This window comes from Brassica oleracea, chromosome C2 (genome assembly GCF_000695525.1).
Source record: "Brassica oleracea var. oleracea cultivar TO1000 chromosome C2, BOL, whole genome shotgun sequence".
In the NCBI taxonomy this organism is placed as follows: Eukaryota; Viridiplantae; Streptophyta; class Magnoliopsida; order Brassicales; family Brassicaceae; genus Brassica; species Brassica oleracea.
The window spans coordinates 36,942,936-36,955,749 of NC_027749.1; the positions used below are offsets into that span (position 1 = coordinate 36,942,936).

The 12,814-nt window shown below is 40.3% G+C and overlaps 1 protein-coding gene and 1 pseudogene across 2 annotated transcripts; both read right to left on the reverse strand.

Annotated features, from left to right (window-relative positions):
• Positions 1-8,038: 8,038 nt before the first annotated feature.
• Positions 8,039-10,149, reverse strand: LOC106325358 (probable inorganic phosphate transporter 1-6). 2 transcript variants are annotated; one of them, XM_013763415.1, is made up of 2 exons: positions 10,094-10,149; positions 8,039-9,724 (listed from the first exon to the last, which is right to left on the reverse strand). In XM_013763415.1, the coding sequence occupies exon 2, from the start codon at positions 9,714-9,716 to the stop codon at positions 8,163-8,165; it is 1,554 nt and encodes a 517-aa protein (XP_013618869.1). In that variant the 5' UTR covers positions 9,717-9,724; positions 10,094-10,149; the 3' UTR covers positions 8,039-8,162. The 2 variants fall into 2 exon arrangements, with proteins under 2 accessions (XP_013618869.1, XP_013618871.1); XM_013763417.1 differs by lacking the exon at positions 10,094-10,149 and adding an exon at positions 9,892-9,962.
• A 531-nt stretch (positions 10,150-10,680) lies between these two features.
• LOC106325316 overlaps positions 10,681-12,814 on the reverse strand; it is an 8,946-nt pseudogene continuing 6,812 nt past the window's right edge.

Genomic DNA, 12,814 nt, shown 5'->3' on the forward strand with positions numbered 1-12,814 from the left:
ACGTAGCGACCGAGCGGGACGATCGCTCGGTCGCTACGTAGCGACAGAGCTTCGGCTCGAGCTCGGTCGCTACATAGCGACCGAGCGGAATGGACGCTCGGTCGCTACGTAGCGACCGAGCGGAACACGCGTTCGGTCGCTGCGTAGCGACCCTTTTCGAGCTCTTGTCTGATGTCTAGTGTTTCCTCCGCAAAGCTTTTCGTAAGGAAGAATCTATTTCGAAAAAGTATTTGTCGAAGAAGGTTTTTCGTTTTCTTCTTCGGGAATTTGGACGTTAACTTCGTCGTAACCGTTTTCGATCCCAACAGTGATATGAATAATCAAGTATCTCTCTTTCTCGTTTAACAATTGAATAATGGAAGAATCTTTTAATCATTACATGGGCATATATAATGATTAAATCACATATTGGTTGAGGGTGGGGAGAGCTTGCTGAGACCGGAGTCCTTCTTCCACTTCGTGAATCTTTATTCTTTCGTCCATCGCATTTTTGTCCTTTTTTGGTAGAAGAAGATGCCTCATTTTTTAGATCCAAGGCCCCTTTTATCCCCCTCTATGGTTGTTGCAAGAAGCTAGTAATATAGTTAGTAATCTGTTGCACTTGCTCCACCTTTTTAGCTACGACTTATTCTTCTCCGAGATATGCGGAGGATGATTCTCTTGCTCTTTGACTAATTCACACTCAAACAACCTCGGGCTTTATGGGCCCACTTCGGGTTACGAGTTCTCTTAGGCCTGTCTAAACTCAACTCGAGGTCGTCGTTAACCGGTTTCTTATCTTTTTGGTGGGAAGGATTTAGTGCTAAATTCTAGTTCAACATCTGTCCTTCATTCCTTCAAGTGAGGTGACGAGGTTGGAGAACGGTAAAGCTAATACCAATATGATTCTAAGTCGTTTTCTTGTAGACCGTTTGCGAAATCGTTTGCCTTTCGGTAGCGGGATCAGATCGTACAAGAGAATTTGCGTCGATCTTTTTTTTTTTATCGTGATCGAAATAGTCATTGTATCCAAGCCACCAGATGCATTGAAGCTCGTTTGATGATCTCGTGATCAGTGTTGTTTATGTTTGTGGGTCGAAACAAGAGTTCGAGGTCGTCTGTTGTAAATGTCACGCCATGGATGAGAGTTGAATCGAGCTCGAGGTTTCGTAAATATGGGTCGAGCTTGTCACAGAGTGGCTGGTTTGAGAAGTGTGGAGAGTTACTTTGGTCTCTCGTGGTATAATCGACGAGCATTTTAATGGAGTTCGTTTTTTGTTTATTAGCTTTTGATGTGAATCTGGTAGTTTATTTTACGTCGATTCAGATTTATGTAAATATTTTGGTGTTTGTGTAAAGGTGTTGGAGATATATATATAGTCCCAACGAATCATTAAGTCAATGCAAAATGATGGGCAACACGTAGGGAGTAAACCGTTATTTTGGTTCAGCTATAGGAGCGATTTATATCACTCGTCCTCGAGATGTTTTGCGAGATGGAAGCTGATCAGGAATCCAACTCACGGACCAGTGGTGGCCTAAGGACGTGGTCTATTAATGTTGGTTTTTTCGTTTTAATATGGAGGGTGGTTTAGGTCGATGAGAGCTTGGGTCGTTTGAGACCGCATGGTAAAACCCGCTAAGAGTTCGAGCTTGTGCAAGAAGAGTGTATAAAATGTTTTACAGCTGTATAAGTTTATTTATAAAGTTGTGATGCAATGTAATGAATCAATATGAATTTGATGACTTAGAAGATCGCAATAGCTATGCAAGAGTATGTATCATCTTATGCACTATATTGATATGCGTAAATAGATTATAAGGAATTGTTTACCGACATGGGTGTGTTTCGGTCCTGGTGACTTCGAGCTAACGGAGAAGTAAATGTGTTGGATGTTTGATCATGTGTTCCTCCTGTAGCTGATGAGAGAGCGAGGCGTCCGGGCTATGAATTATTGATTTGGTTCGCATACAACTCGTACCATTGCGTATCATATCGAGCATCCTGTCACTTGTAAGTCTAGACATAGTTTGATTATAATCGTCTCAAGGAGACGTCGGGTTTGTGTAAACTGCATCGTATGGAGATGAGCTCATGTGATTGGCATGAGCTAGGTTCATTTTCGTTGTGTGAACGATTCTGGACTTTTAGCCAATTCGTGTTTATTTAATGAAATAAACATAAAGAAATACTCCTCGTGTTCTTCTCGTTCCATAATCAAATGGGGGAGGAATATTTTTGTCATTTCGCAAACGTAAATGATTTAATTATATAGAAGGATAATAATCTCTTTGGTCCCTCTTTTTCGTTTGGAAATATGCGTATCATTATGATTTGTCTAGATTCGTCGTTTGCTTTCAAAGAAAGTAACTTCATGGTTAGGTTCCTCTATGGAACACGTCCTTCGTCTACTATTCTTTCGTCAAGTTTGAACCTCGTTAAATAAAGTCGTTTCGTTTTAAGGAATCGTTTTTAGCCTTCCTCCAACGAATCCGAGTTCTGGGCTAAAATAGAGATGTCGTTTTTTCTTTATCAGAAGACGAGGCAGAAGTCTTGAGAGCTGTTGAATTTGTTGAGTTGTGTGTTGTTGTAAGATGGACCGAGCCGGGAGACTTAGGATTCGGTCAACATGTGGTTCGTAGAGGTAGATTGTTTTCGTCTTTGCAGAAGAATACTTCGAAGTTGAGAACTTCTAGTGGCTTTCTAGCTTTTTTTTAATTTTTCATGATCTTTTCTTCTGATGTTGGTGAGGTATGTGTTTTATAAATATCACATCCACCTCTTTAGTCGTCGGTGGAGGATATCGTCCTTCGGTATTCACTCTTTTCAATGTTACTTATGAAAAAGTTTCACATTGGTACTATTTCGCAAGTTGGTCGCTTCTGGGTTTGGGTTAGCGAAATTGTAGGAAACATCCTATTAAGCTTCCTCGGAGTCCCGTTATCTGGAGCTCGAAGGTTCGAGGGGTTTTCCTGTTTAAGTTCTCGGTCCGAACTTCGTCCAATCCTCTTAAAGTCAGGCTGTGGTGGTTTGAACCGGATCCAGGTGAGTCGTCTCAAAGGAGATGTCATTGTTTTTGAGCGATATGTCAGTTTCGTCATCTAGAAATGTCGCCTTCATCCTTCTTATTTGATACAAGGCAAATGAAGATACACTGTTTCATTATCGCGATCTCGTAAAGAGATCATGTAGCCCTCGTTAAGAAATAGGTTTATGGGCCAAGAAAAGCGTGTATGCGAGGCTTTAGTCTTGAGCTTGTCTTGAGTTCTCCTTTGTTTGAAGAGATTCTCAGCTTAGCAAATATGGACGTGGAATTGTTTTGTCGAGTAAACATAAAGAGTCACATGTCTTTTCTTTTTCTCGAACAATAAGTGGAAGAATTTTTTAATCATCATGTCATTTAGTGATTCGGTCACATGGAGATCAAATTGTCTTTTTCTCGGTTGTTGCTTTTCTGCTCGTTTTAATTATCACATGATGGTAAGCTGTGTCTTTGTTACACAATGAAGTAATAACAATATATTTTCTTTTTCATTGTCTCTCTTGCTGGGTGAGTGGTCTTTTGTTTGATTACATACGTGCATCTTTTTCTCTTTTGTATATAAGCTGTTTTTCTTTTTAAGTCTTTTGTTGGTTGGAAAGTAGAACTCAGGTGCTTGCGAGAATGATCTCGTTATTCCTTTATAGGGCGATGTCACCTCCTATAAGTTTGGTGAGTTTGTTACACGTGTTCCTTACATTCAGCTATGACTTCTTTCTCGATTATTCGCGTTACGAGATACACAGCCAGATATGCGGAGTCTTTTTGACTTGGCCTTCGATCTAAGCCAAAGATCTTTTATGCGCAGACGTTGCTTTACGAGATTTCACGGGCCGGTTTAAGCCTAACTTGAGTTAATGCTGCCAGCCGGTTCTCTATTCCTTTTTGCGGGATGGATTTAGTTTGAAACCCACTACTAATAATTATCCCCTCAGTTCTTCAAGTGAGGTGGCGAGGTTGGAGAACGGAAAATTCTTTTAGTAGCTGAAGCTCCAAGTCGACCTCGTCTGTTGCATTAAGCGTTTGATCTTGGCTCGTACATCGTGATCGAGGCATGAGTTCGATCTAAGCCACTAGATTCCGTTTGATAGAAGAACTTGTATCCTTGTCCGTCTATCATAGATATAATATGATCTCGTCTCTTGTTGTACAAATACGGGGAAGTCCTTTCGTCATAGAAAGATCATAGCGAATGGTGTATCGCCAGCTCGAGATCTTGTTGGGCTGTGTTAACGAAGGATATAATGCATGTCCATGTCTTGTTTACTATGGTGATAGGAATATATGGTGATCTTTTTTATTGTATCTCTTGGGCATTGAGAACTCCTCTTCGCCGAAAGGTGAGAGACTGGTGCTTATAGTCGGGGCTCTCCAGCTTCTGAGCAGATAGTACCCTTAGATCATGTCTCATATGAGACATCGATATCATTGGTCTTGAACGAGACATCGAGTTTGGTTCTTGTCTAAAATGGGAAGTCGGTGTGTAGGTTATGAGTAAATAACGAACCCGAGACCTTGAGATGTCTATATTCGATCATGCTTCTTTCTACTTTTGTCGCCTCCTGTTCTCTTTTTATAATAATGGTAAGATATCTGGTGTTTATGGATTCTAAGAGCTCGAGCCCTTCTTTTCACGGAGTTTATGTGTTCTCAGTCTTGAAACATTCGGTTTTGGATATGGTAAATTCGGGAACACCTAAAACTGTGTTCGAGACGTGAAGCTGTGGTCGAAGGGAGAGTAAATCTCTTCATATCAAAACACGTAAACTTATTTGGTTAATCGCATGTCGATCAGGATAGTAGCGACTTAGAGCTTGTAAGTACAAGTTCTTTTTTTTTTCTTGTTTGGCATATCCATGGTGGAAGATCGTTTAGTCATCATATAAACATAATGATGATGGTCTTTAACGGCTAGTGATTTTCTTCTTTGAAAGTGGAGAAGTCAACACATGGAAAGGGGTCTATCTTTTAGTTCTCGAGCTTGGCGAGCTCCGCTTCTTCCCTTCCATCAAACGGTGGTCAAGATATTTATGGTTCCTTTCGTGGTGTTGCTCCACTCGATAGATTCCCGTCTTAAAATGAGACATCGTTTGGTGACAAATATGTAACATGTTTGGGGCTCCTACATGTTTCAATACGATCTAGTACATCATGTTTACTAACAAAGAGAATTTTGATTTTGTTGGATACGACACGTAATCCAATTCGTCAAAGCAAGATAAATGAGTTGTCTTTTAGGAGCTCGTGGAATCTTGTGATTCCTATAATAATAATCAAAGCACGAAAGCATGATTGTGTTTTGAGATCGCAAGCCTAATGCTCTCTTATTTCGTGGAAAGTGTGGAAGTCTTGTTTATTGACGTCTCCTAGACCTCAAAATACAGATAATGAGATCTGGCGAATCTGGTGTATTTAGTCCTTGTGCACAGTCCGAGCGTGCTCGTGATATCGTGATATGGTCTCGTCAAGACTCTTTGTCACTTCTGATCATTTATTGATCAAGGACTCATGTTCGACGTGTAGCGAAGTCGTTTTCTTTTTCTTATTCTGAGCTGTCCAAGACAATACCAACGATTTCTTGCCTTTGCGATCTGTTAATCAGGACATTTGACATTCTTCTAACTCGACATTGATATTCGTTTGAATGCATTAGCTCGGTTGGCAAACTTTTCTCGTGTTGGGCAATTATTTGAATGGACCCGAGCTCGGGAGGTCGGGCTATCAGAACTCAGAACGTTATCGGTCAAACTCGGCGGAGTGAATCATTTTTATCAGTAATAGAGATTCAATTTGGCTGATGTCGGGATCGAGTATCATGTTCTGTTTCTCGTTTAGGATCTAGTAAGATCGATGACATCGTGGTGTGATGGTTCGTTTGTTGCGGTACCTTGTCGCGGTACCAGACTCCATATGAGCTGGATCCATTTTCGTGCTTACAAGCCTTAGATCGGGTTCCTAGCAAGGATGTTTTTCGTTTCTCTTCCCCACAGTCGGCGCCAAAATGTAGAACCTAAAATATACATAAAGTATTTGATAGTGATCGGGGTTTGATCTAGGGAACAAATAACGTGGACAACGATATCCTCAAAACACAACGATATAATCAGGTCTGAGTCGTCGAAAATGGACTATATTCGTAGGTCGGATATCATAGAAATATCGGAAGAAAGAAGGATCGTGACTGAACTCGGGATCGAGTTGCCTACGTACCCGTCAAGGGATCAAGTCTAAACGTAGTTCGATTATCGTCATCTTGAATGAGATGTCGGTTTCGTTTTGGACGGATGTCGTTAGCTTTAACCTCGGGAGAGATTCGTTTGTATGTTATAGAAAGACTCACAGCGGCTGATCTATAAACATGTCTTGAGATCGGTGTCAATCAATATGAACTCGCGTCTTTGTTCAATATAATCTTGTTGTTGGTGGCTTGAGAGACGTCCTAATTCAGGAGTGGCTTACGTCTTCGACTTGACCACGTGATATGAATAATCAAGTATCTCTCTTTCTCGTTTAACAATTGAATAATGGAAGAATCTTTTAATCATTACATGGGCATATATAATGATTAAATCACGTATTGGTGGAGGGTGGGGAGAGCTCGCTGAGACCGGAGTCCTTCTTCCACTTTGTGAATCTTTATTCTTTCGTCCATCTCATTTTTGTCCTTTTTTGGTAGAAGAAGATGCCTCATTCGTTAGATCCAAGGCTCCTTTTATCCCCCTCTATGGTTGTTGCAAGAAGCTAGTAATATGGTTAGTAATGTGTTGCACTTGCTCAACTTTTTTAGCTACGACTTATTCTTCTCCGAGATATGCGGAGGATGATTCTCTTGCTCTTTGACTAATTCACACTCAAAGAACCTCGGGCTTTATGGGCCGACTTCGGGTTACGAGTTCTCTTGGACCTGTCTAAGCTCAACTCGAGGTCGTCGTTAACCGGTTTCTTATCTTTTGGCGGGAAGGATTTAGTGCTAAATTCTGGTCCAACAGAGATGGAAAAGCTTATCTCTGTACATGCATGTTTGATCTGTGAAGTTTACAAGCCGAGATGAAATAACCGGAACTTCTTTGTCGCCGGAGCTCCATTTCTTGTGTCGGCGACTCGTCTCTCTCTCTCTCTCTCTCTCTCCATTTTAAAATCCTTGAAAGTTGAATAACACTAGATTTTAAAAACTGGATTTAAATCATTCACTGAATAACACTAGATTTCAAAATAGAATTTAGAATCATCATTTGAATAATATTGGATTGTGTTTAGATTTAAACTCCATTAAAATACATAATTGAATAACACCACCTTAGATCACTGAGGCTAAAAGAATACTAGCGCTAAATTTGTTTTAAATCTTTATCTTAGATCACTCAGGCTAAAAGAAGAAATAACGGTTTTTGTTGAGTCATCCTCAGTTTACCCTTCGGATTTAATATTGAAAAGTTCAATGGGTGGACACAAAGGGCAGATTACCCTTTGGTTGACGCAGGAATCAGAGAGCTTTGGGCTAGTGGATGGATACATAACCAAATAAAAGAGTGATTGTTTGGAGCCTGGCCGTGAAGTTTCTTAGGCTTCAATAGTTCCATGCATATTATGAAGTACTTTTGGGATACTTAATGGATGATGATTTGAAAATATAGAAGGTTTTTTTTTTCGTGTAGTACATCATCTTGTAATTGCGAGGTTAGTAGACCATTTCCGATACTAATTTCGAAAAAATATAGAAGGTTTTTTTTCAATTTTTTTTTTTTCAGTTACAACGAGCTATCTCTCTTTATTATTCGTTTTTCGGAAACTATTATAACCTATATTTTTGTTGTTTTGCCCCTCCAAAAATATTTTTTTCTAATATTTATTTTTTAACAGCCATTTTGCTAATTTCCCAAATCTTGTATTAGAGGAAAAATAAAAATTAGTGTATGTGAGCTAGTAACAAAAAATGTTTTGTTATTTTGCACTAGAAAAAGAAGAAAAATAAATCAGATATCAATTTGAAAATAATTAATTTTTTTTATAAATCTGATTAAAGAAACCATAATAGAGTACGATTATTGAGAAAATAACCAAAACGAACCAAAGAAAACCTGATATAAGAAAAAAACAAAACAAAAGTTCCTAACAAAGCCCGGTAATTAAGGGAAATAAAATCTAAACAACAATTGTGTCCTTGATTTTCTCCGGTTCAGCTTCCCCGGAAAGATCCTCAAGCGATTTTCCCTTAGGCTCCGGAACAAGAAACAACGTCAACAACATGCCAACAAGACTGATTCCTGCCATGACTAGTAACGTGTTCCTCATCCCAAGAGCTTTCACCAAAGCAGCAAAACCGAAAGACCCAACCATCGCACCGGCTTTACCGGAAGCCGCCGAGATACCATGACAACTGGACCTAAGTCTAGCCGGAAAAATCTCAGCAGGGACAATGAAAGTAGTTGCGTTAGGTCCGAAGTTACAAAAGAAAAAAGTGAGAGAGTAGAGAACAATGAAACCAATCCGGTTATGAGGTAAGGTCCAATGGTGGTACGGTAAGGCTAGACCAATCAAGCAAAGCATCATCATGAAGAATCCAACGACCTGAATCTTGAACCGTCCCATCCAGTCGATGGTAGCTATGGTAACAATGTAACCAGGAACGGTACCGCAAAGAGCTATTAAAAATTGTGCCTTAGAGATCATGAAGAGCTCTTGGATTGCGTTCATGGTTTTTGGTGGGGGTAACCAACCAATGGTGGTGAAGATATCTTTCTGGAAGAGGTTTTGGCTATAGAAAGCTATGTCGAGGAGGAACCATGTGGTTGTTGTTGCGAGTAGGTGAAGTCCGTGGCGGCGGAGGAATTTCGCGGAGAACAAGCCAAACTCGTCTGAAGAAAACCTAGCTTGGTCATGCTTCGCGGAAGAGGCCTCAATGTCTACATTAAGAACCTTAGCCATATCCGAAGCAGCTTGCTCCGACTTCTTAGCAACTAGAGAAGTGTAACGAGCGGTTTCAGGCATCTTCACACGCCAGTAGTAAGTAAGGAGAGCCGGTATAGCTCCTAACATCAGGATGATCCTCCAAACGTAATCTGCCTGCGGGACGGTGGAGGTGGCCGGGTCGACCATATAAGCTCGAGATGGAAAATGAAGCTCGAAAATGTATGAGACGAGTAACGAAACACCTCCTGCTGCTAAGATCCCAACCCCTTGCATAGCGAAAACCGATGCTATGAACGCACCACGGGTACGCTTGTTGGCATACTCGGACATGATCGTAGCCGAGAGAGGATAGTCACCACCAATGCCAAACCCTAGCCAGAAGCGGAAGAAGCAGAGCGTCGTCATGACAGATTTGGGGTCGGTGCCAAGTGAAAGACCAGAGCAAATGGAGCACACGGTCATGATCACGAGAGTCAAGCCGTAGACTCTCTTACGGCCCAGCTTGTCTCCTAGACACCCGAAGAAAATCTGTCCGAGAAACGTTCCGGCAAAAGCCACACCGCTTACTGTGGCAGAGATACCGTCAGGTAGGCTTCCCGGAGAGGAGGAGCCAGGTTTCTGATAGTAGATCCGCCCGAGGAGCTTCGTGATGAGAGATATCACAAAGAGGTCGTATGAGTCCGTAAAGAAACCCATACCGGAGATTATGACCGTCGTAACGTGATACCATTGAGTCTTTGCACTGTCAAGAGCTCTCAAAATGCTGATTTGTCCTTCGTTAGCCATGTCTAACTCTGCAAGTGAACAAAAAAAAAAATTATTATTATTAGAGAAAGTTGTTATAACAAGATACGCTAGCTAAGCATTTGAAAGTAATATACGTTTTTGAAACACAAAAATCTATCAACAAACTATATAAAGAAGAAAATTAGGGAGTCGAGACTAGAGCGGCAAATAATACAAGAAAAGAGATTAAACACAGAAAGATCATGTGCCAAGGTTTCTCTCATGCAACATTCATGATTCATAGAACAAACTAGTTTCCGTGTTGAAACATTTGATAGTATTTTTTTACAAAAAAAAAAAAAAAAAAAAAAATTTGCAAACACAAATATGTATAAGTTTGGTTAGAAACTAAATAAAATTAGGAAGGAAGTGACTACAATGGGTTGAGATCCTGTTACTCTGTAGTTGAAGACTCTTGAGGAGTAAGTGTTTTGGGTTCGTTATATATATATAGAAATATAGATGAGTATATTCTCTTCCAAAAGGAGCATAATGCCATAACTTAATTATTTTGTTTAGTGTTTATTCTAACAATTTTTTTAAAAAAATTATATTTTCAGATCTATATTTTTTTATATATATTGGGAGAGATTTTTTTTTTTTTTCTTGATATCCGATGGTAAAATACTGTTACTGAGTATATTCTTTTTTTTTTCATTTTCCTTCCATGCGGAAATTAAATCCTCAGGCTTACTTCCGAAAATGTAGGTAACTTTTGTTACGTTATTCCGGTTTTTTTTCATTCATATATGATAAAAAATATTGAGGTTTTAGGTCTGTGACCGAGAATGAAAAAATAGTCCAAAAGATCCAATAATTAAATATGTAATAAGGCCCCGGTAATGTAATAGGCTTTGAAGGCTTAGAGAGAGGGACTTAATTTCCAAAAGATCACAAAAGTTAATTAAATCCAAGATATACTGATATACTCGTATACATAAGCATAATGGACAAAAGCCACAAATAGAACATCATAACGTCAAGACCGGGGAAGAAAATAAAAACAAACATGACACTCGAAATAATATAATTTGAAAATGAAATACAATACTTTTATCGTGATCATTTCTCAACCTCAGTCTCACCGGAGAGTTCTTCGAGGGACTTTCCCTTGGGCTCAGGAACAAGGAACGTGAAGAGCATACCGACAAAGTTAATGACACCAAGCATGATCAGTGAGTTCTTGACTCCAATGCCTGGTGGGTACCCTGCGTCGGTCTTGGTCTTGTCCTGTGGCTGAGCTGCGTATAAGAACCCGAAAGCTCCCACGATGGCTCCAGCTTTACCTGTCGCTGCTGATATTCCATGGCATGTGGATCTTAGCCTAGCCGGGAAGATCTCAGCTGGTACAATGAAGGTTGTCGCATTTGGTCCAAAATTGGCAAAGAAGAAAGTGAGAGAGTACATAACGACGAATCCGATGCGGTTGTCTGGTTTGATACAGTGGTCGTAAGGGAAGGCAATGGCAAACATAAACACGGTCATCATGAAGAATCCCATTAGCTGGATCGCAAATCTTCCAATGATATCAATGAATGCAACCGTGAACCAGTCGCGATGAGAGTCTGTGCCCTAGCAATCTTGAAAACTTCATGGACGGCATTCATGGTTGATGCCTTTGGGATCCACCCGATAGCCGAGAAGATATCTTTTTGGAACAAATTTTGGCTGTAAAAGGCAATGTCAAGCAAGAACCAAGTGGATGTACATCCAAGGAGGGGAAGACCATGGCGTCTAAGGAATTCTTTGGAGAATAAGCCATAGTTAAGTCTTGGGTCTTTAACGATATCCTCCGCTCTTTCCTCCATTTCAAGCTCCACTTGTAAAACCTTGGACATGTCTTGTGTTGCTTGTTTAATATTTTTTGCCACGAAAGCGGTGTACCGAGCGGTTTATGGCATTTTCATTCGCCAGTAGTATGTCAAGGCTGCGGGTAGAGCACAAAACATGACGATGATTCTCCAAATGTAATCAGCTTAAGGAGGCGTTGAGAGAGCTCTGTTGACTGCATAGGTTTATGGCATTTACATTCGCCAGTAGTATGTCAAGGCTGCGGGTAGAGCACAAAACATGACGATGATTCTCCAAATGTAATCAGCTTAAGGAGGCGTTGAGAGAGCTCTGTTGACTGCATAGGTTGGTGCTGGGAACTTCTTGTCGAATATGGAAGATACCGCAAGTGCCACAAACCCTCCGGCCAAGATACCAATACCTTGCATAGCGAACACGGCAGCTTTGAAAGCACCACGGGTCTTCTTATTTGCGTATTCAGACATGATAGTGGCGGAAAGAGGGTAGTCACCTCCGATACCGAATCCCAGCCAAAACCTAAAAGAAAGATTGTTATATATATGTTAATATAAGTTTTCTTAAAGAAATATATGTTAGTAAATCTTGCGTATTACCTAAAGAAGCAAAGAGTGGTCATGACACCTTTGGCTTTGTTACCAAAGGAGAGACCAGAAGCGACAGAGCACAAAATCATCATGATTAAAGTGATACCGTAAACTTTTTTTCTTCCGAGCTTGTCACCAAGCCATCCGAAGAAGACTTAACCAGCAAGGGTTCCACAGAGGGCCACACCATTGACGGCCGCCGCAACATGAGGGGGAAGTGAGCCAGGCTTTTCTGACAACGGGTTGAAGTAGTAGAGACGGCCAAGGAGCTTGGTCACCAAAGAGACGCAGAAGAGATCGTATGCATCGGTAAAGAAACCCATACCAGCGATGACAATTGCCGTGAAATGGTAAAGCTGCGTCTTCGCAACATCAAGTGCCTTGAGCACTCCTAGTTGTTGTTCAGCCATTGCCCTGAGCTATATGTCCAATCTAGGTAAGAATTATAGATTTCAGTTAATAAATTCTGCTGTGTATAACCTCCACATATATAAGAAAAGTATATATATGTAAGTTATTAGAGATTTTGGTACGTTCTTTTTTTTAAAGGTTTTTTTTTTTTTTTTTTTGATGAAATTTGAAATTTATTGATCAACCTAAGAAATTTTACAGACCATTAAAGGTTGGTTATAGTCTTAGATGCTAACTAGAAACCAATCGAATACGAATACTAAAGAGTAACTTCGAATCATCTTCTAAGTA

What these genes read in the sequence shown, in the direction of transcription:
- LOC106325358 (XM_013763415.1), bottom strand. Translation starts at nt 9,716, where the DNA reads ATGGCTAACGAAGGACAAATCAGCATTTTGAGAGCTCTTGACAGTGCA.